Source organism: Haliotis cracherodii, unplaced genomic scaffold, assembly GCF_022045235.1.
Source record: "Haliotis cracherodii isolate W230 unplaced genomic scaffold, xgHalCrac1.p SCAF_4, whole genome shotgun sequence".
Taxonomy (NCBI): domain Eukaryota; kingdom Metazoa; phylum Mollusca; class Gastropoda; order Lepetellida; family Haliotidae; genus Haliotis; species Haliotis cracherodii.
Window position 1 is genome coordinate 22182180 of NW_027266297.1, and position 23103 is coordinate 22205282.

Sequence of the window (23103 nt, forward strand, 5' to 3'; positions counted from 1 at the left end):
AGCCTTACAAACCGATCCCGTTAGTCGCCTCTAACGACAAGCATAGTTGCCTTTTACGGCAAGTATGGGTTGCTGAAGACCTTTTCTACCCCGGATCTTCACGGGTCTGTCACTGTGTGGACACCTACGAGAATAGTGATAGCAGACAAAGAATCTTAGTCGGTGTTAATCAGTGACGAATTAACTACCAGCGCATATTTAGAAATGATCAAGTACCGATTTCATATCTGATTGAAGCAAGCAAAGGATATCCGCCAATAAATTATTACACTGATGGTTTCTAATTTACTTGAGAAGCAAGATGCCGTTTTCGCACAAGGAACACTACACTTACAATGAGACATAGGAACAATATGCCACTTACTGAGGCCAAACTCCAGGTTACTTTACCGTATTTGTCACTTTGTATCGATTGCGATTGCAGAGCAGCAATCTGTGGCAACACACTATTCCAGAACGCTATCTGACGAGGCCGAGGCTTGTATGCTGTCTCAATTGTTCCGTTCCCATCAACGACATCGATTTTCATATATGCTTGAATCTCGCTATCAAACTGTTGAAAGTATACTGGATCAGTTTTGACAGTTGATGACGGCTTCCTAATAAAATAAAATGAATTGTGTATGTAAAGAAGAGTAACGTATATGCAATGGAACATCTGTGAATGATGAGAGATATTCTTAACATTGGCCTCTAAAATGTTAATGCTAGGTCATGATCAAAGTGCAAATCACATATCTATCATGCACGTTATTCCAATTTGTCACCAAACGGAGGACCTTGATACCAGGTCACACTACATGTACAGTCACGGACGAAAGAAAAAGCAGATTAATTGAGACCAGTGAAGCAAGCGATGCCACTTCCTCAACCACCTGAAACATCACGCTGTGCTGTATATGACACAGTTAATAAGAGAAACAGTATTCATATTCCATGTGGCGATAGAATGATAGATACAATTGTATTAAACATATTTTTTCAAGACATGTTTTATATGTAAATGCAGTAAATGTGAGGTTAAAGAGGCAAAGTAATGTCTATATATTGAGTACATGCCGAAATAGTATGATGAAAATCACGTGACTATCCAATATTTCACAGGGAGGTCATTTTCTCACCCTTTCTTGACAAAGTTGATCCACATGTTCATGAAGACTTTGCTGATCTGTCGATCTTCCTCGGTATAGTTGTACAGGGGATGCCCAGAGAAAGGACACCCGAACAGGTAGAACAGGTCTCTCCCATGTGGAACGCCTACGGGTAGAAACAAAATCGTGTGTAAGTGCATTCACCAGATGGAACGAACTTAGTCCACAAGAGACACCTTCATCGAGATCATCAGAATGCATGATTGATTGAGTGAGTGATTAAATATGTACATATTGGCATTATCTCAGCCATATCGCGACCAGATAAAGTCATACATTTACAACAAATATATTTATACTGTATAAAACATTTTGCTGAAGGACAGTACAATAACTATAATATCACAGAGATTAGTTTTAATCGCCAGCAAACAAACGTAAGCCACCATGCTACGGACTTCTGCTTCCTGCACGGTCCCCACTAGGATTTACACCATCCCTTCAGCCGCTGGTGATTGTAGTCAGTTTTAACCCCCAGTTAATACTAACAAATACACTACGATTAAAGATGTGATCTCTCTAAATGACATTTAAAAGATGTATCCTCTCAGGCGGACACTAATTTTACTGTAACCTTTCAATCTTAGATGTAATTTAAACTACCAATTTTGAAACGTTAGTTTTTGTACAAAACATGTTAATCAAATTTATCATACAGTTCTATATCCTTTAAACACTAAGAATTAAACGAGAATTAACAACAGTAAAAATATCCTTAATAGATAATTCTTTGAAATATTGATCCCTTGTATTGGAGAAATCAATACAGTCAAGTAGGACACGTCTGGCCATGATTCTTTCAAGGGATGCAGAATTGAGGATCCTCACCTTTCAATAAATATTCTTGAATGTAGCGTGAATGGCCAATACGCCATCGTTTCATGTAACTTATTTACACCTACTTGCGTGTCCAAATTCTTTTGCATAAGATCTCTGATGTAACGTTTAATTTCAGGTTTAATATCCATATATGGGATTAGAAGTTGGGTCACAGATTTGTTGAATGCTGCTTTTGCAGCAGCAGCAGCAGCAGCCATTGTGTTTCTAACGATTCCAATATGGCTGGGTAACCAACAGAAAATGATGTCGTATTGGTCAGTAGCTAGATCCTTATATAATTTCGATTAATAGTTTGAGTAGCCTGAAGACTCGAAAGAGAGTCTGAAAATAGTATGAACTGCTTATGTTAAGGTTAATTATTCATATATCTAAGAGTTGTTAAAATGGCATTTGATTCTCCCGTGAAAATTGAACTGTCACGTGGTAACCTGAACGATTTGGTTCTGGATCCAATGATAGTAGCGAAGGCAACTGCGGCACCATCCTTGGATCCATCTGTAAATACAGACTGAGATGTGTAACTATCATATTTATTTATATTTCAGTTGATGGTATTCTTGTTGATAAATAAGTGGATTAGTTTGTGGTTTCTTTATTTTTGTGAAAGTCAGGTTGAACTTGCTTTACCAGTTGCCAAGGAGGTGAAGACGGTTAGGTGAAATAATTTCGAGGTGTGTATTGGCATCAGAAATTGGAGTTTTTATCCTTATTCCAAGAGGGGCTTTTGGTAAAGTTTCTCATATAGGGGATTAAAATGCTGTAGTATGCTTAATTAGATTGATTTGAAGGTTATTTGGTAGTATACTGCAAACATAATTTCATACTGCGAATTTTAATTGATGGTTCGTCAGCCTCTACATATAAACTGATAATTAGAGAAGTCCGTAAGGATCCAATGACGAGCCGTAGTGCTTGATGATGAACAGAATTCAATATATTCAGATTGCTTTTGTATGTTCCTCCATACACGATGGAGCCATAATCAAGTTTTGAAGGGATGAGGGCTCTATAAATTTGGAAGAGGGTTTTCTGATCACCTCCCCATTTTGAACTTGAAACGACTTTTAATAACTTTAGCGCCTTCGGGCATTTGGCTTTAAGGTATTCATATGGGGTTTTAAATGTCAAATGGCTATCGAAAATAAGCCCCAAGTACATTTTTCAAGGGTGTGCCATCCAAATGTAGTTTGGGATCTTGGTGTGGCTGATATGTTCGGCAGAAATTGTATACAATCGATATTGGCTTCAGAAAATTTAAAGCCATTTTCTAGTGTCCATTTTTTAATTGTTTTTAAACACAACTGTTCCTGTCTTTCTATTGAATGCATATTATTACCACGACAAGATATGTTGAAATCATCCACGGAAAGTGATCAATTTATAGAATCATTTAACCGTAGAGAGGCTATTTATCTGCCTAAAACATGTAATAGACAAGATAGTGCCTTGTCAGACATGGTTAAGCCCACACGGACTTGAAATTGTCTGTCAGTAAACAAATTGGATATGAATAGAGGCAAACGGCTTCTCCAACCAAAATTATGTATATCTTCTAAACTATCATATTTCCATGTAGTGTCAAAAGCATTTCTAGAACGAAAAGGATAGACACTGCATGTTGATTTTTTATAATGGCATTTTTAACAAATGACTCAACGAAATGGTCAACAGTACTTCGACTTTTACGAAAACCACATTGAATATTTGTGCTTAAAGTATTGTATTCTAAGTACCATGACAATCTTTTCTGAACCATGTGTTCCATGGTTTTGCAAACGCAGCTAGTCAATAAATGGGTCGATAACTTGAGGCATCGGTATGATCACGTCCAGATTTGGGTATGGAAACAACTATGGCATCATGTCATGATGAAGGCAATTTACCAGAGGTCCAAATTTCATCAAATAAATATAACAACGTTTCTAAACAAGGTTCTGGTAATTGTTTCAGGAGTTGACAATGGATACTGTCAGCTGCTGTAGCAGTATCATGAGCTTGTCTGAGGGCAGTATGGAGCTCATAAATAGAACATAATTCATTATTATCTTCCCCGCTACCTGATTTAAAATCAATAGGTTTCTTTTCCTGCTGTTTTTGGTATTTTTGAGGTTAAGGTATATAGTTAGACGAGGGTGAATGTTCAGTAAGCGTTTCACCAAGTATATTTGCTATATCTGACTTATAAGTTAACAACTGATCCCCATTTTTAAGATGGTGTATGCTTTATTTAGTATCCTTACCTTTGACTTTCTTAATCATGTTCCATACCTTGGACATAAGCGTCAGTGAATTTTTCTTGGATACATAATTTTGCCAAGATTGGCGTTTGTTTTGTTTAAAACTGCGCCAGGCTTTAGCATTTATAATTTATTTATATTTGGTACCATGGGATTGCTACGGAAATACTGTCAGCCTTTTCCCTTGCCTTGATAGCTTCTTTGCAGTCATTGTTAAATCATGGTTTATGTATGTGAAGTGCATTGCAGTATAATTTTATAGGGTCGGAAACATCAAAGACAATGTCAGGTATTAGTTTGGTAGTGCAACGGATTTCATATAATGCCAAGTTGGCTTTTGTAAAACTCCATTTTGATGACGGGGGAATATCAGATGGCGTTATTGTTGAAAAATTGTCACTTCCACAGAGGTTATCGTGGACGGACCATTCACATTCATTCAGGAAATGAGAATCTATAACTGATAGGTCCAGACAAGAGTAGGTGCCTGTTCCAAATATGTATTAGAACATCAATAAAAATGCATAGATCGTTGTTTAAGAAACATTATCCTCAAGTAATTTACCATTTGAATTGGTCATATTACTAACCCAAAGTGGGTTATGGACTTTTAAATCTCATATGATAACACAGGGCTCGGGGAGTTCGTCATAAACTATCTTATGTCGGACCGTCGAAGAGAATGGGATGGTGGTACACACAAAGATAATGTAAAAACTATATTTAATGTTACACGTACTGCAACAATCGGAAGAGGTTTTCTTCAGAGAAACAAGACTGTGAATGGCGTCCTGTTTCACCATAACAGAATTTCCTCGAGTTGCTTTATCATCTGTAGGAGAAAAACAATGATAGGAGGTGTACTGTCTTATATCAAATTTATCAGCGGTTTTGAAGAACGGTTCTAAATCTTGAATTAATAGCTGCAGGTCATGAAAATTGTTCCATTGTATAAAATTGCCCGATGAACTCATGACGGCTCAAATGGAGATCGAGAAAGAGGGGTCCTCTACACTGCAATTACAGCGATGGAGAGATTTCCATATCTAGAGGTTCAAAGCTGTTATGACCTACAGAGGTATTAGTAAATACACCTCAATATGCTCAAGGGCCTTAGCTCATCTTCGTTTTAGCGGTTTTGGTAAAACGTACATTTCTTTTCGTTTCGATGTTTTGTTCAGTGTGAATTTCAATCATAGGTTCAGTTCTGGCTACAGGGTCTGGTGTAAGGTCAGCTGGCTTGGGGGTAGATGGTATATCAGTCTGTGTTTCAATGGATTCGGTCATTTCAAAAAGTAGGTACAGCATTGTTTGTTGATCCTTGACACAGCTAATTGCTGTCTGACACGCACTATTCACCTTTTGGATTGAAGAAACAAACTGCGACAGAGTATGACTTTGATAAAGGAGTATTGGGAGCCTGGTCTGCTATCAATTTCTTGGCATCAGAGAAAGACATATCGTTGGTATATTTTGCCAATTTTCGATTCTTTTTCAAATACTGGACAAAGCTTGGGGCAGGACATGTGCTACCCCGTTGCAGTTTGCACACATGATATCATTATGGCAATCGGTGCTATCACTGGTTCCAGTGTCCTCAAGCACCATAATCCCATCCTATACCAACACAGGGGCGCAGCCCAAGGCAAACGGGTTGCCAAACTCGGTCGCCTCCCACGACCAGTGGGGTCATGGGGACACATTCTACCCTTTGTCCGCAGGGGGCATGATTTAGAGGTATTATATCAACAATAACATGACCTTGACTTCATTCTACTGTAACATCAATGGTAAGTTTGTGAATATGACCCAATGGTTGTAATGTCTTTACCTACTACTTCCCAGAAATATATAAGTACCGGCTAAAGATTTACTCATGATAAACTATTGGAAAACGCTTTGCAGCAAACACTACAATGATCCTATTTCGAAAACGTTTTGCCTTACTTTTACATTAATTTTGGTGTTGGTATTTGTTCAAACTATGCATTAAATATAATTCTGATCTCGTGGTATATAACTTATCAAAGCGGCGTTAAAACTCACTCACTCACACAACCACACACCCTATCTCACTCACTCACTCACTCACTCACTCTTGTTTCATGTTCGTAATAAATACTATTTCACAAGCTAGCATACGTCTCTCACCTATCAAAATCAACGTTGATCATGTACATACCCGGCACCTTGGCAGTTGGTGATGCATAGTCAAATGAATAAAAGTAGACCTTGTCCGTTCTGGCAGCGAGACGTGTAGCTACATCGAAGGTAGGGGCGACGATGTCATTATCGCCCACAATCTTTAACAGAGCAGGAAGACGAGTACAGGTCATAAAGCAGAATAAAAACAACGAACATTGACCCAATATATTGTTGATTCATGTAGCGCCAAAGGGTAATATTTACAAAATGTAATGCTATTTACATCTGTCTTGAAAACAGATATTGCATATGTGATTTTTTTCATTTACAAGAAAGTTGATACTATGATTTGTGGTGGTTCTAAATGGAGCGGACATTTTAAGCCTACATATACTAGCCAAATTAAGAAACTGTGCACGGAGAAAATATATTCTGGATTGAAATACAGCACAGCAAGATCAAAATGATGCAGACGCTGTAGCAGCTGAATGATCGGACCATAAGAAAATGTCAACGGGACCTGAACAACATCTGTAACGATGACGTCAGGAGATCAAAATGGAGTAGGGGGTCAAACGACAAAGTCACAAAGTCAATAACGGGTATGACCACCCTGTGCGGGAATCACAGCAGTGCATCGGCGACGCATGGAGTCCACCAATTGGGCATGGAAGGCCTGGGGAATGACCTGCCATATCCTCCTCAAATCCTGTGCCAAGTCACGGACGTTATCTGGAGGATGTGGAAGACGACGCAGACGGCGCTCCATTTCATCCCACACATGCTCTATTGGGGAGAGATCTGGAGAATTTGCAGGCCATGGCAGTAACATGACATTGTTATGGTGAAGGAAATTCATTGCGACCCTAGCCGTGTGAGGACGTTGTCCTGTTGAAATGTCAATCCCGGGCCATGGCGTTGCAGGAAAGGAATGACCACAGGCCTCAGAATCTGATCTCTGTAGCCAACACCTGAACAACCACCAAAGGGGTTCGGTGCCGTACTGTTATCCCACCCCAAATCATCACAGAGCTACCTCCAAAACGATTCCTCTCCACAATACAGTATCGTGCATAACGTTCTCCCAAACGCCGGTAGACACGTTGGCGCCCGTCACTGTGGGAAATGTTGAACCTCGATTCTTCTGTAAAGAAAACATTTCTCCACCATATTCGAGGTTGGCGAACATGATTTCGACACCATCTTAGACGGTTGCCTCGATGACGGTGTGTCAGGATGGGACGTATGGCAGGGCCACGTGGTCGAATCCCGTACTGACGTAAACGATTCCTGACAGTGTTGGGATGGATACGGCGCAGTCCAGGAATTGTCTGGGACGTCCTTACTGCCGTTTGGAACCTGTGTCGTAGATGTGTAACTCGAATCCATCTGTCTCGTTACTCGGGGACGTCCTGAACGTGGGTGGTCGGCAACGTCATTTGTGTTCTCATAACGCCTCACCAATGCCAATATCGTGTTACGATGGCATTGGAAATGTGTTGCCACCTGTTGTTGCCTCATTCCCGCTCGGATCATTCCAATGGCTTCATGACGCTGTGCAGCTGTCAATCTTGGCATGATTTGCTTGTGATATGCTTGTCCAATAATTGCTGTGTTCAAACCTATATTTCATATATGGACGGTGTGCCCTTATATCTATAATTTCTCCGTGCATAGTTTCTTTATGTGGCTAGTATATATGCTTTTGTGTTTCAGTATTCCTTGTGTAGGTCGTAGATTTGAGAAATATGTCCAATAAAAAAAGGTTACCTGGTAAGCATGAAAAGTTACTAAATCTTTCAAAGAGATTCAAAGAGCATCAATGTAGATATTAGTTTATGTTATCTTACGGATTTTTGTATTTTGAATTGACGGTCATTCAGCAGATGTTAAGGTTATAACTGTGCCACTAGAAAGAAATATTAATGTGAAGCTTTTTCTAAAGAACGTGTATGGCTCTTTCCATCATTGAATACTTACATCACCGAATGCAATCATGTGAGCCGTCCTGTTCAGAGGGTCATTCCAAGGGTAGTACTCGTGCACAATGATACCGCTTGTCACTAGGAAGAGGAACCTAATTGAATGTCTATTGTAAAGATATATACATTCTCATACTCTTTTTCCTAAACGATCAATGATCTTAACAATGACTTAACTATTCAAATATAAACTTAAAACATTTACTCAAGCAAACGCATGATTCTTTTCAAAGCTGAATGACACTAATCCCTATAGTATAAAGACTAATAAACACCGTATTGGCTTTCTGGCAAGTAAGAATTGCCATATCAGTGAAATTCGGTTCGTTTTAAATAAAAGTGAGAAGAACATTTTATTAATCATACAAAATCTCTGCTAAAAGAAGTGTGCACAGCAAGAACTTCCCCTGTGTCATTAACATGTGTTCATGAATCACTATCAAATAGTGAGGATACCAGATGTTCGTGAAAAGGTGAGCATAATCCTGACCCAACGGTGGCATCCTTCTTAAACATATGCAACGGCAAGTTACTTGTTCGCCTTTGAATACAAGGGAACACACGATACAGGTCTAAATAGGGAATTACTTCGGACACATGCGTCAAATTTGGAAATGTCCCAAATATGTCTGCAGTAACACATTTTTTACATATTTACTGAAGCTATCGTAAAGTATCAGACTGGACATAAATCGACTGTTACCTTCATGTGTTTCGTAGATTTAAAACTCAAAACACTGTTAGTTCTATACAGTCATACTCTTGGTTACAATCAGTTTTAAGTACAACATTTCAGTTAAGAAACATACCCAATTCGATGTCACTGCGAGCGTATTTTTCCACAATCGTTGGGGTCAGGAAATGAGGAACAGTTAACCCCCATTCTCTTCCTAAAGCATGATAGAATCAACGCATATACATCTCAAAAATGAAATTAAATCAAAAGCGTTCTTGTGAAGAAGCATATTATCCATATGCTCATAATGACCATGCATGTAAATGTACTCTTATCAATGCACTTGTGATATATGTGATGGTTCTTATCATTTTCTACACTTATGTTCGTTAGCAACAAATTAAGTTTCACATTCTCACAAAAACTTGAAGATGATGCATATAATAGATACGACCAAACTTGTACATAATCATAACAAATATCTGCTAAAAACAGAGTGCGATGTACGATTCTGCCTAAATCATAAGCATGGTTTCTGATTCACTATCAAATAGTGATGATACCAGGTATTCGCAAAAGGGCTTGCGCATCCTGTCCCTCCGGTGACAGCCCATATAAGCCATGTAAATAAAAGCGACAAAACCCTTTCCATATATTCATAAGAAAACTCTGCTGAAAGAAGTGACTGTGTCGATTGTACGATTCCGACGATGAAAGCTCATTGTAGATCTTCTGCTATTCGTCAGTTGTATACATTTAGCTATAATAAGTGAAAATCTTCAGAGGGTTGTAAAACGCAAGTACTTCAAAGCGCTTTAATGGCATTAAGATTTGCTGGACTGAATGTAACAACCTTATTCCTAGCATATATATATGCAAGCATCTAAAGATCAAAGACAGTACCCTCATCCCTTGTTATTCCAACCATAAAGGCTTTCCCATTTAGTTCAGCCTCTTTAAACAGAATGTCCACGTGCTTTCGTACAAAGAATCCGTCAATTACTGGGGACAAACAAAAGGCTGGAGGAACACACTGGAAAATTATAAAAACACTTATGGTGACACAAGCTTCTTGACGTTTAAAGTATCATCTGACAAATATAAGACGAAAACGCATTCATGACTAAACTATTTTAGTGGAATATGGACCCAGAAAAAAATATTAACATGACACAACAATACATATGTGTACAGGTGTATACAGACACGAATGAGCATCGCATGTACTCACATCAAACTTGTAATGTACATTATTTATATCTCTCCATTCCTTTGTCTTTAGGCACTGCTTAAGTTCCCGCAGGTCATTGGAAGTGTCACAACCGAGATCCTCGCGGTACTTGGTAAGGACGTTTTCAGCTTGATGCTGAAATGATGATGCCCAGTGGGCTGTTGGTGACCCACTTTGGATGATGGCGAAGCGGAATAATCCTGAAATTGATCATTTGAGTTTTGGATGCAATATCTACGTAAAAAGAGATTAAAGCTTTTAACGCGCTCTGGTCTTCTTGTTTCTAACTTGTACCTTCTGACAGTGGCGACACAATATGGTAGCCGACATCTGCCGCCCCTGCACTGTGTCCTTCGATTGTAACTTTGTTTGGGTCACCTCCAAAGAAATGAATGTTTCGAGAAACCCATTGTAGAGCTGCAGTTTGGTCCAGCAGGCCATAGTTTCCTGGAAACTCCGGTCGTCTACCGCTCAGAAAACCTGTGATATGCAATTGAGGTTGTTGTAAATCTCAAAGAAATCCCTGGAACCATTCTAGCCTCGGTCTATATTGTAATTAATACCAAGTGTTAAAGTTAGACATTATCTTTACGTTATAAGGTTACTAATTCATTTCTAGATGAGCGTTCGCCATAAGGTTAATTCCATTAGTGGTTTTTTTTACAAATTTTACATTTGTACATACCGAGAGCACCTAGTCTGTAGTTGAAATTGATAACGATGATTTCCCCTTGAGCTGCGAACAAGTCCATATCTAACATGGCTCCCATGCCAACATGATTGCTGCCTCCGTGGATGTGAACAAGGACCTCCAATTTGCTTTCGCTTTCTCCAGTCTTGAGGATAGATACATAGTGATTGAATAATTCAGCTGTAGTGAACTTAACAAATGTTATATTTGGGATAACACTTTCTTAGTAAAGAACAGATTCTCGTACTTTTTTGGGTTGAGTCGAATACATATAGTTGTCTGTGAATGTATCCATGAAACATCAGCTCCATTTACCTTGTTTTTATGTTTGAGTTAATTTGAAATATTTTGCATTTTTGTGAATACTAAACGATATCAGTTGCATCAGGTTTGACCGTTTAACTGAAATAAATTAACCGAATGGAAGAGAGATTGGGATTAATTAACTATTCGATATTTTTTAAGTGTTAACCTTTTCAATTCATTCACCAGTCGAAAGAGCTGCCACATGATCGCGATGCCATGCCCATGGTCATAACCAGAGATTTGCACAAAATGAAAAGCGACAAACCTATTTTAATAATCATTATAGACTGTATGATTCTGACTATATCTTAAGAATGTCTTTATGAACAACTATACTGATTGACTGATGACTGATGTTTGCGAAAAGGTGATCGTATCGTGTTCCACCGATGGCTCTCAGCACAAACACATGCAAAGGCAAGTCAATTGTTCACGCATAAACATGTCAACACATGTCAAAATAGGGGATTACATCATTTTTTGTCAGTGATGCCTCAAGTTTGTAAATGTCCTCCATATATCTACCGTGAAACCTTTTGAAAGCTTAACTAAGGCGTTGAATGTTGTAATCCCGAGCAAATAACTGTTTAGCATAAGTCTATTACACTTTTCGAAAGGGCAAACACCAACGGGTGTATTACTGGACATAAAGGGAAAGTTGACTGTTGGAAGTGTATGTGTGTGTCTGTGTGCGCATGTATGTGTGTTCGAGCGTTCGTTCGTTCGTTCGTGCGCGCGCGAGCCGGGTTAATAGTGCTAGCCAACTGAGATACCATGCTGCATTTTATCCAACTATAACATGGTATACTGACAACGAGCAGACCAGTCCTTGTTTTATTCCTTTTATGCCCAGCGGCAGGAAGGGTAGCAACAAGTACCATCTTTTAACGTCTTTGGTATGACGCTCTCCCGTCTCCTAGCAGACGCGCCACTTGACCACGGAGGCGGTCGCATATCAATGCAAGAGACCATTATTGAACTATATCAGATCATAGATATAACGCAAACTCAAGTTGATGGTATTGGCCCAATTATCTTGTGATTGTGACAATCCGAGCAGAAATTTCGATTCATATTCCTAAGGAAAAAAATTACCAACAATAGGAGGATAGTTGGTGCCCATTAAGATATGTACATTTAGATGTTATCAGTGAGAAAGTATAACGTTTCTAACATCGTTTTCCCATTAAACCATTTCGGCAAGTTGTCCTGAAAGGATACAGATGTAATCATATCTATGGTCACCACGTTCAGTGTGGGATATTTGTGTACAAAGTTGAAAAATCAAATGGTTCCGCTCCACGATTGCAAAAATTTAAGCACCTGCTTTGAGTTTTTGAGAATCCACATGGTATGAATTCAACTTGTCTTGATTACTTTCTGTGAATATAAAGATTAATTCTTATGATTAATCTTTGTGACAGGGAAGAATATATTATCTGTTCTACGGATGGTTATGAAATCCAGTACAAAAGAGTAACAAGCATGTCTTCGAGTATTAGATTCAAGCTAAAAGCTGATAGTATTGTTGTTTGAGTTTGGCACATTTATTCCTCAGCTAACATACTGGCTAATATTGGTTTTGTTATGTTGAAATTGTTAGTGGGAACAACGACAAACATTTAATCCCGGGCAGCCTGAGCTTGGTGTGAGTGAGTGAGTATGGGTTTACGCCGCTTTAAGCAATATTCCAGCAATATCACGGCGGGGGACACCAGAAATGGGCTTCAGACATTGCACCCATGTCGGGAATCGAAGGATTGAACAACATTTCTTTCCAACTTTGAGTTTGAGACGACTTTTCACAAATCTAGGTCCTTCAGACATTTTGTCTTCAGGTATTTAATATGTGGCAAAGAAGTTAAATGATGGTCGAAAAGAAATCATAAATATTTGTCTTCTTTTACAGTTTTAATTGGAGTGCCATCTAAAAGGCGTTCGGGTTCTATCGACAGGAATGTATACAATTGGTCTTGGTCTATGAAAATTTAAAGCCACTCTCATGTGACCATTTATGAATTATTTTAAGCGCAACTGTAATTGGCGTTCAATAGTACGCACGACATCAGATATTCATTTAATTATTCTTAAACAATGACCCATCAATTGAGTCATGTAATTCTTTTGATAGACTATTTATTTTTATACTAACAAATGTGACGGACAAAATAGTGCCCTGTGGAATCCCCTGATCCTGATTAGAATGTTCCGATAGGAATGATCCAACACGGACCTGAAACTGTCTGTCAGTTAAAACTGTGATATAAAATGAGGCAAACGGCCTCCAAAACCAAAGTCATGTAAATCTTTTAAAATACCATGTTTCCATGTTGTATCATAAGTGAAATATTTAATGAATGATTCTGAACGATCTAGGTGGTCAATAATACTTCTATTTTTGCGGATACAACATTGAATATTTATGATAGATCAATCGTTTCTAAAAACCAAACTAGCCGAATATTGACCTTGCGTTCCATGATTTTACAAACGCAGCTAATTAGCCAAAAAGGTTGATAGTACTGATATGTCAGAAAAGTACTGACGAAAAGTATTTTTTTTTGTGTGTCATCTATCCATGATATGGCTGTTTGACAGGATATCGCAGGTCTCGTAACAGAAACTCGAGCAGAGGAAGACACTGCAGCTGAATACGTACATGTAACAGATGATTTGGGTTCAACTGAAGAGGAACTAATTTTTTGCTTGAAAAGATGAAATATTTTGTTTGCATTTGAGTTCCATAATTTTGAGCTCACATGAACTCAACCGCAACGGGAACATTTCGTTTTGCCATGGCAAAATTCTGCACCACGGCCAAACATTTTGCATTTAAAACTACATGGTTGATTTGTTACATATACCTCCACTCCAAGTTTCCGGGTTTTAATAGATTTGGGATGAACTGTCAGTACGTATTTGTGTCTATAATGTCTGAATCTTTTTCCCTGGTAAACGTTTCACAACAGTGACACCTTAAGCTTTTAACTCGGCTTCAATTTCTTTTTCTGACATATTAGAACGACAACGTGACCAGTCCCCGACGATGCCTCTGCAAGAGTTCACTGTCCCGTGCACTGAAACAACAACTGGGTGTTTACAAACTGCTGTAGACCCAGCAGATTGACAGATTACTGTATCTTTACATATTCCACTAAAAGAGTCGAGTGACATGTTTAACATCTCCACCTCGGATGTCCTTGGAGACTGCAAATGGATTCAGTTTCAAAGGGCTTCCGTCCACAGCTTCAATAGCCAAGAATTTTGGCCAGGAATAAGAAACTAATGGAGAAACTTCTTCATCAGACGTCTTAGATGAAAGATGTCTTATTTTATAAGTTTTTGCAGAACCGTACTGTAATGCATGAGCCATGGTAGAGGGATGCGTTTCAGCAACCCTGCTCCCAACCCTCCACCGCGTGTCAACAAAGACGATGCTGCAGCGGAAACCAGCATTATCGTCAATCGTTTGGTTACTGTATGATCAATCCGAATTATGCAGTTCTGTAGTTTGTCTATTTTTTATTACATAAGTTTGCGAAGCATTTGCTAATCAGCATTATGTTGTGCAGCTCGTACAGTTCTTAACATCCCACTAGTGACACAGTCCGCCGTGGTGACTCGGGCTAGAATGTGTTCCCCAGTAGTGAAAATAACATTTCTTTTTCGGATGCAAAAAAAATGTATGCCAACCAGACAAAAACTCCCTCTATCACGTGTCAAATCGAGTTAACGTTTGTAACTTCAGATCAACCTCTTACAATCAAGTACACTCAAGCCGACAACTTTGAGAGAACAACACACAACTCGGCTTCCCTGTCTGCAGTTCGTCCATTCTTTTTGTGAGATGGTACAGTCCATGGATTGGATGTACATGCTCTTCGTTCCCTCCTACTTGGTGTAGGGCATAGCTTGGTAACATCCTCTCCCGTCCTCTTTGGGTCATTAGTCAGTACTTTCGTATTTGCTATGTTGGGACTTTCCAAGCCTGTTTTTCTGGTCTTTCTAGCCTTTCAGCTCCTAAGTTGTCTCGGTCTACGGGTCGCTTCTTGTGCCTGGGCTGTGCCTAGGCCGTAGTCCTCCCCAGCCCAGGTGTAGGTGGATCCATCGTGATGACAGGCTCCACCTCTTGGTGGGTAGCTACTCCTCTGACGATGCTCAGAGTGCATCTTGGCAACTGCGAGGTTGATATCTGTATATTTCCGTAAAACGTAAGATTAAGTGCTCCATTTTAAAACATTCCGGAATGCAATCATTTTCAGCAAGAATACATGTCCCATTATTACTTACTTACGGCTAGAATATATTTTTCATTTAGGCCTTTTATAGTTTAATCTTTACTCTCTATTTTATGTATACAGCACAGTTAGGACAGACGTATTCCTCTAACTACCAGGCTTTGAGGTGATTCCTAGACATGAACCATGGAACCATTCATTGCATCTGTCACTCGCAATTATAAGCTTTCCACAGATATAATATATTAATGTGTCCATAGACAGCCAGTCCACGTGGAGGTCATACTCAGCGTTAAGATCGGATCCACACAGTAAGCCATTCTGGAGCTTTGGTATCTAGATGTCTGTCTTGAAAATTTTTTCAATCTGCCACGGTGTCGTACTGATGACTTGGATCTCTCCTCTAACCTCAGACAGAGTAGGAGAAAGATTTTGTGTAATTACTCCTGGCTGTTTCCACACTGGTTGCAGCTTCTTGCATTTACACAGTACTGTAGCTCAGTTGAGGATATAGACCACCTCTCTCTTCTCATATAATGTGGCTGATGAGCGTAGGCCATGATCATGCTTCATCCGTTCATGGGCGTCCTGAAGAGCTGCTTCCTGCTGATTAATGTACGAGAGCGCATCATGATCAGTTGAACTGATCAGATCTGCTGTCTGGTTGATTTCCAGACCCAGGATAAGTCGATTTGGAGAGAATACAGTCTGCTTGTTGATATACTAGTGAGTGAGTGAGTGAGTTGGGTTTAACGCCGCTTTTAACATTATTCAAGTTAGATCACGGCCTGTCAGCTTAATGTGGGAAGAAGCCCGAAGTGATGCAGGTCTCAGACGTTTACCACTTGGGTGAAAGCCACGAGCACGGGTATGGTGCTGACAAACCTAGAAACATAATCGGGGTGAACCGGGATTCGAACCCACAATCATAGGTTTCTGACGTGTCCTGGGGGCGCAACTCTGCACAGCGAATTGCGGCGCCTTAGACGACTGGGCCACCCGTGCCCCCTGTTGATATACCAAGGCCAGACAACAGCAATTAAGTGAAACGCTACATGTCCATTTCCATGATGGAAAATCTTACAGATCTGTTACTTCGCCCTGTACAACCCTGTAATACTACAACATCACAGAACCTAACCCAATAACAAAACCAAAAGGCACTGTTACTGCTGGCACCACCGACCTAAACATCATGTAACTTACTACAAACACCTTGTGTTATCAAAATATACAGTTCAGGACATCGCAACAACCCAATCCACACTAAATACCAATAATAATATACTACGCTACCAGGTAAGAGAACGATATAATTTGAAGGCCAATAAAATTTCATAACTTATGCACTTGTACACTGAAATATACAAAGTAGTGCTTTATAATTGTATTTATCAAATTTATTGCATATTTAGCAATATGGAATATTGCAATTACCTACACAGTAAATAATAATTACAAAATAAACTAACAACTTAGAAATATTCAACAATAATTAATTACTTTTTATTTGAAATTAGCTACAGTTTTACATTTCATGCAATAGCGCGTGGCATGGTATGTACCTTGCTACATTCACGTGAGTTTTCTTCACTATGTCGTCTTTGGTTCTGGGAGCCCCTGGGGTCATGGTCACGCCTGTACCCATGATGGTTATTAACACGTCAACTTTTAATTTTAGCAACCCATTTGTCCCGAGTCCGAGACGGCTCTCACAACACTATTCTAAGTTATGATTAGTGTTGTTTCAGTATCTTAAAAAAGGCTAAAAAGAATCATTTTAAATACTTCAGATGTTTCTTCTTTATTTCTATGTGATTGTTCATTCGGGGAATTTAAAGATTTTAGCTCCGCCCTGGGTTTCGCCATGATGGTAATTACTTAAAAATGATCGAGCATTTCATGTTATGGGTTATTGCTTCAAGACTTTCTCTGAAAGAATGAGACAAACACTTTTGTTTTACAACACACTGTTTTCGAGACATCCATCATATCCAGCCATCAGTTATTTGTGTATTCAAAGCCTGACTCAGAGGCAAACCTGTTCCAGTATTTTCTGTTTTCTTTTTTCAACGAATCCTCGGCCACCATCCCACTTTTAACAATATAAAAAATGTTTAAATGGACGCACCTGGGGAACATACATATTGATGTATAAACAGTCTTCGTCGCTGTTTTTGAATCCTGGGCGATGGGATTTCACATAACTCCACATTGAGGATATCTGTGGACAAGCAGGTGGAAACACTGTCGTGTTTAGTATACCTTTCCAAGTAGTTGGTTCCTCGGGATCCTGGTAACAAATATTGGTGTAATGCTAGGACAGATACTGGATGCAGAATTGATAACGTCATGTTAACTATTGTTATTCAGACATATCGGTTATCTTAAAGGATATCCAGGTATATAAGCCGTTTATGCCGATGCTTTTATTAAGAGAGCTGTAGATCTGGGCAGGTTCAACATAATAGACAAAACCAATCTACATTAATAACAAAAGGCCTATAGGGCCTGTGTCGCTCACCTAGATATTTACGCAATCATGACAAAATATACATTTGCAATGTATATAATACTGCAAATATTTCGCAATTTTGACTCTGTCAGCACTTAGAATGGGAGGATGGCAAATCAGACAGCATGAACGTGTATTTCTCTAGATACAAATGTAGCATAAAGATCTGAACCGTTTCCATGTTATGATTCAGGTTAAATCATATGAAAGGTATTATTCTCTTCATAACAAACAAATGTATACAATGTATCTGTTTATTATAGGGTTGGGATAATATAGGTTTGCATGTTATGGTCAAGGTTCTAACTCCTTTGGGAGTGCCGGACATATGAACAGAAGGGCCAGTCCTGGTTGCATAAGTGCATTCCTCTCATTATACTCTCAGTTGAACATATGATTATACCGTGAGCATCTTAACTGTATCCAAGTTATAGCCACCACCAACAACAATAGTCGACGTGAGGGTCCGTGATAGAATATATGTAGGTCTTCAGCATGCTTGCCGTAAAAGGCGACTATGCTTGTCGTAGGAGGCGACTAACGGGATCAGGTGGCCAGGCTCCCTGACTTGGTTGATGCATGTCATCCATCCCAGTTACGTGGATGGATGCTCATGAAATTAATCACAAGATTGTCTGGTCCAGACTCGATTAATTACAGACCGCCATCATATAGCTGGAATAACAAACCAACCAACCAAATGATATTCGAACAGAAATCCAATTTGCATCTCACCTCATATCGGAGTTCTCCAACAGGAGGTGCTGCATAAGGAACGCTGAAGTATTGTTCAATCTTCTTGGAGCCCAGAACAGTTTTAACAGTGCCTCGGATCCGGCCATAATTGGTGTCTCGAACCACAAATTCCTCAGCGTCCAACGTAATCACTAATGTTGCCAAGTGGGAAACACAAACAAACATTGTCCACAGGCAAGACATCTTAAAGGCAAGAAACCTTCAATACCCTCAAAATGTTGATGTCTGTCCTCGTTGCCTTCAACTCGCATTAGTGTACAGATAGAAATACTTTTGTTGATGCAGTGCTAATAACCTTTACAACTAGGTCAGCTGGATTGTACCCCGACTAATGTGACAATTACATCTGATGCTATGTAGAAACTACTGAAGTGTGCTCTATGTATACTAAGAATGCTTTTTACGAGGATATTTTAGCATATTGCAAATTATTTATCCCCCATATTTTTGAAAACTTTCAGGTAAACATATTGCACTACACTATCGACATCGTTTGGTTTTTTTAAATGGTTTTAGTTTAGTTCAGTTTGGTTTGTTGTTTTACCGATCGCGTTAGTCGCCTTTTACGACAAATACTGTCAATATTTTACAATTTCAAGATCCAGGTCAGAATGCTTGCCGTTAAAGACGACAATGCTTGTCGTAAGAGGCGACTAACGAGATCGGGTGGTCAGGCTCGCTGACTTGGTTGATGCATGTCATAATATCCCAGTTACGTGAATGGATGCTCATGATATTAATCACAGGATTGTCTGGTCCAGACTCGATTAATTACAGACCGCCATCATATAGCTGGAATATTGCTGAGTGCGGCGTGAAACAACAAACCAACCAACCAAATAATATTCGAACAGAAATCCAAATTGCATCTCACCTCATATCGGAGTTCTCCAACAGGAGGTGCTGCATAGATCGATGCTCATGATGACAATCACTGGATTGTCTGATCCAGACTCGATTAATAACAGATCGCCGTAATACAGCTGGAATTTTGCTGAGTGCGGCGTAGAACAACAAACAAAGACAAAAGGCAAAAAGTCTTTGCTTCTCAGTTGCTGGTTTACCCCTCCCAGATTGCATACTGTCCTATTTCACACTGCTGATTTATACAGCATTCTTTTCCGTACTCTTGTGAACTTCTCGAAAGCATCAATAAATACACAAAGTCGTTCCCATAAAGAAAGCAGTGCTCGAGCAGTGTCTTTGTAAAACCGTTTCGCTGTCTTCGCGCACACCCGGGCCTACTTGCATAAAGCAATCTTAGCGCGAAGATGATTTCAACTCCTATACCTTAACATAGGCTTACAATAATTGTAGCGCTAAGATCGCTTTGTGCAAGGGGACCTGGTGTGCGCGAAGACAGCAAACCGGTTTTACAAAGACACTGCTCGAGCACTGGTTTCTTTATGGGAGCTTTCTTATCTTTTTATCTCTGTCCGTCTGTCTGTTACGTTAATTGTATATTATGTTATACATTTTTTTCAACAAAATATCACAAATTTAGTATTTTTACATGGAAAGCAATGATTCGGAAGAATTATTTACCATAGATTGATGCCTGTGTGGTTTATTCATGTTCACCAGCTACTAAACGGATCATTTTAAACACTGTCAAAATGATACATACGTTTTTTTAAACTTTCATTGGTGTAATTATTAACACATATTGTCAATGTCATAACAAATTAGTCATATAACTACATTAAATTACAGGATCCGAGTCAGAATGCTTGCCGTAAAAGGCGCCTATGTTTGTCGACAGAGGGGACTAACGGGATCGGGTAGTCAGGCTAGCTGACTTGGTTAATGCACGTCTTCGTATCCCAATGGCGTAGATTGATGCTCATGATGTCTACCACTTGTAGTTAGATCATCCGGCAATCTCCATCACCATTTTCAGCCTCCTGGCTGACTCTGCCTTCTTGACACATGCGTTCATATCTGTACATTTCGTTCGTACTTCTTCATGCCGGGGTATGTCACCGATCGCATTCAATCTGACATTTACAAATATTTGTATTGTTTTCAATCTAATTGTCTTATTTCCTGAAAGATTATTCAAAATTGATATGTTTATTTGGAAACCAAGTATGCATTCAGTCTGACAGTTACAAATATTTGTATTGTTTTCAATCTAATTGTCTTATTTCTTGGAAGATTATTCAAAATTGATATGTTTATTTGGAAACCAAGTATGCATTCAGTCTGACAGTTACAAATATTTGTATTGTTTTCAATCTAATTGTCTTATTTCTTGGAAGATTATTCAAAATTGATATGTTTATTTGGAAACCAAGTATGCATTCAGTCTGACAGTTACAAATATTTGTATTGTTTTCAATCTAATTGTCTTATTTCTTGGAAGATTATTAAAAATTGATATGTTTATTTGGAAACCAAGAATGCACTGTGTACAAATGTTCATGTAAGATGTTACTTGATTCCTAAATCATATCACTTCCTTTTCTAACCATGAATAACTGCAAGACCGATGTGTTATTAAGGAACAAGCACTCACGCACACTCCTGTTCTTTAAAAAAATATATTCCAACAATACTGAGGGTGTAATAACATTTTGAATTAAAGTGGTAGTTAGAGGTTTATTGTGTTATTAACAAATACAAAACAAAGGAAAATCATCTAGCCAGTTTGTTTTAACCACGTCAATCCAAAACACGTTCCACTCTCTTAATCTTTATTATTATTCCTTCACAATTTATTAACCTTGAAACTCTTGTTACGATCTTAAACATTCAGACTAAATAAACTTTGGTTAGTTGAACTAATAAATATATACTGAACCGCAAAAGAAACGCCACAATGGGAAGATATATGAGAAACCTTATTTGTCCAAACACCGTAAACAGACTTTGAGACAAAAGATGAAACTTGGCAAAACTGATCATCAAGGTTGAAATTAAAGCGTCAAATGTTCTTAAAAAGTGCAACACAACAATAGTTTCTGAGAAAATGGCATCACAAGTCAGTATCTCGTGTGTCCGCCATGTGCATTGATGACTGCCGTGCAACGTCAAAACACGGAATGGATGAGGCGGTTGATGAAGGCCATAGGCACTTGAGCCCACACCCTGAGGAACGCCTGACGCAGTTCAACTGCAGTTGTCGGTCGTGGTCGGACGTCATTCAGCTGTCTTTCAATCTCGTCCCACAGGTGCTCACTAGGATTTAAACCGGGACTGACGGAAGGCCACCCTATGGTTCTAATGTCCTTCTGCTAGAGGAAGTTTCTTGTTGATCTCGCAGTGTGGGCACGGGCGTTATCATGCTGAAACTCGTGGTTGCGGCTACGTGCCAAATGAGGTTTGGTATGGTGTGTGGTCTGAAGACTTGATCAATGTACCGAGCTGCTGTGACACCATTGCCTCTCAATGGACCGATGTTCTGGAAGACAACAGGGCCGACCCTCTGTGCAAGACCAGTTCCACCCCACCCCAGGATGCTCGGACCACTCCAAGAGTCTCGGGTCTCTCTCAACTACACAAGCATCCGAATAACGTTCGCCGCGGCGTCGCCACAATATATCTCTCTCTCTCTCTGTCGAGCAGTTTCCGCAGCAGTAACAAAGCGATGTTAAAGATGCTGTCGCACAATCTGACGATCCTGACCTGGTCTTCCACTACGTGGTCGGTCATCTGTAGTGTTTGTGGTCTGGTACTGTTGCTGAAGCCTATATATGGTCCTTACGTGGACTGGAAATGCATTGGCTACTTGCCGGGTGGGCGGTTTGTCCAGTTTGCAATCGACCAAGGGCTTGGTGTCGCTGATTTCTTGTCAATCTTGGCATGTGGTAGCAATTCAATAACGAATGAATGTTATATCCGATCTGCGTTGATTTTTATAGGGCAAGAAATGGGGGAACGCATGTGCATTTCAATTTGCATGGAAATCACGTGCATCGGGTTACCATGGCCGTTGCCATAATGCGGTTTGGCTATCGGTTTTATTGAAATCTGCTTTATTTTGTTTATCATCAAATTTCATTTTTCCGGACAAGGCAATGTTACATTTTAGAAACTTTGACAGATATTACCCAGATATGTAAATGACAACTTTTCATGCAATGTTACTGGGGGTGATGGTTTTTTTGCAGTTCAGTATATAATGTTAAAAAAATAATAATAATAAAAAATTTTAACTTACATTGGTCTTAGCTTAGTTTTTATGAGTTACATTTTAACATATCATTAAAAAATGGCGCTTACGTTGTTCCTCTTTGCATTATTAGTCACAGTCTTTGTGGCGACTGAATTCAGGTTGTCAAATTTACTTTCCAGACACAATGACATCTATATCCGCTTTAGAGAAGTTTCTTT

General features: G+C 39.3%; 1 protein-coding gene across 1 annotated transcript; it reads right to left on the minus strand.

Annotated features, from left to right (window-relative positions):
- Positions 1-280: 280 nt before the first annotated feature.
- LOC139480273 (acetylcholinesterase-like) lies at positions 281-18951 on the minus strand. Its single transcript, XM_071263327.1, has 11 exons — positions 18748-18951; positions 17629-17790; positions 10948-11098; positions 10557-10742; positions 10263-10462; positions 9935-10064; positions 9165-9245; positions 8354-8436; positions 6411-6531; positions 1122-1257; positions 281-599 (listed from the first exon to the last, which is right to left on the minus strand). Exons 1-11 carry the CDS (start codon positions 18949-18951, stop codon positions 281-283), a joined length of 1773 nt encoding a protein of 590 aa, XP_071119428.1.
- Positions 18952-23103: the final 4152 nt, after the last annotated feature.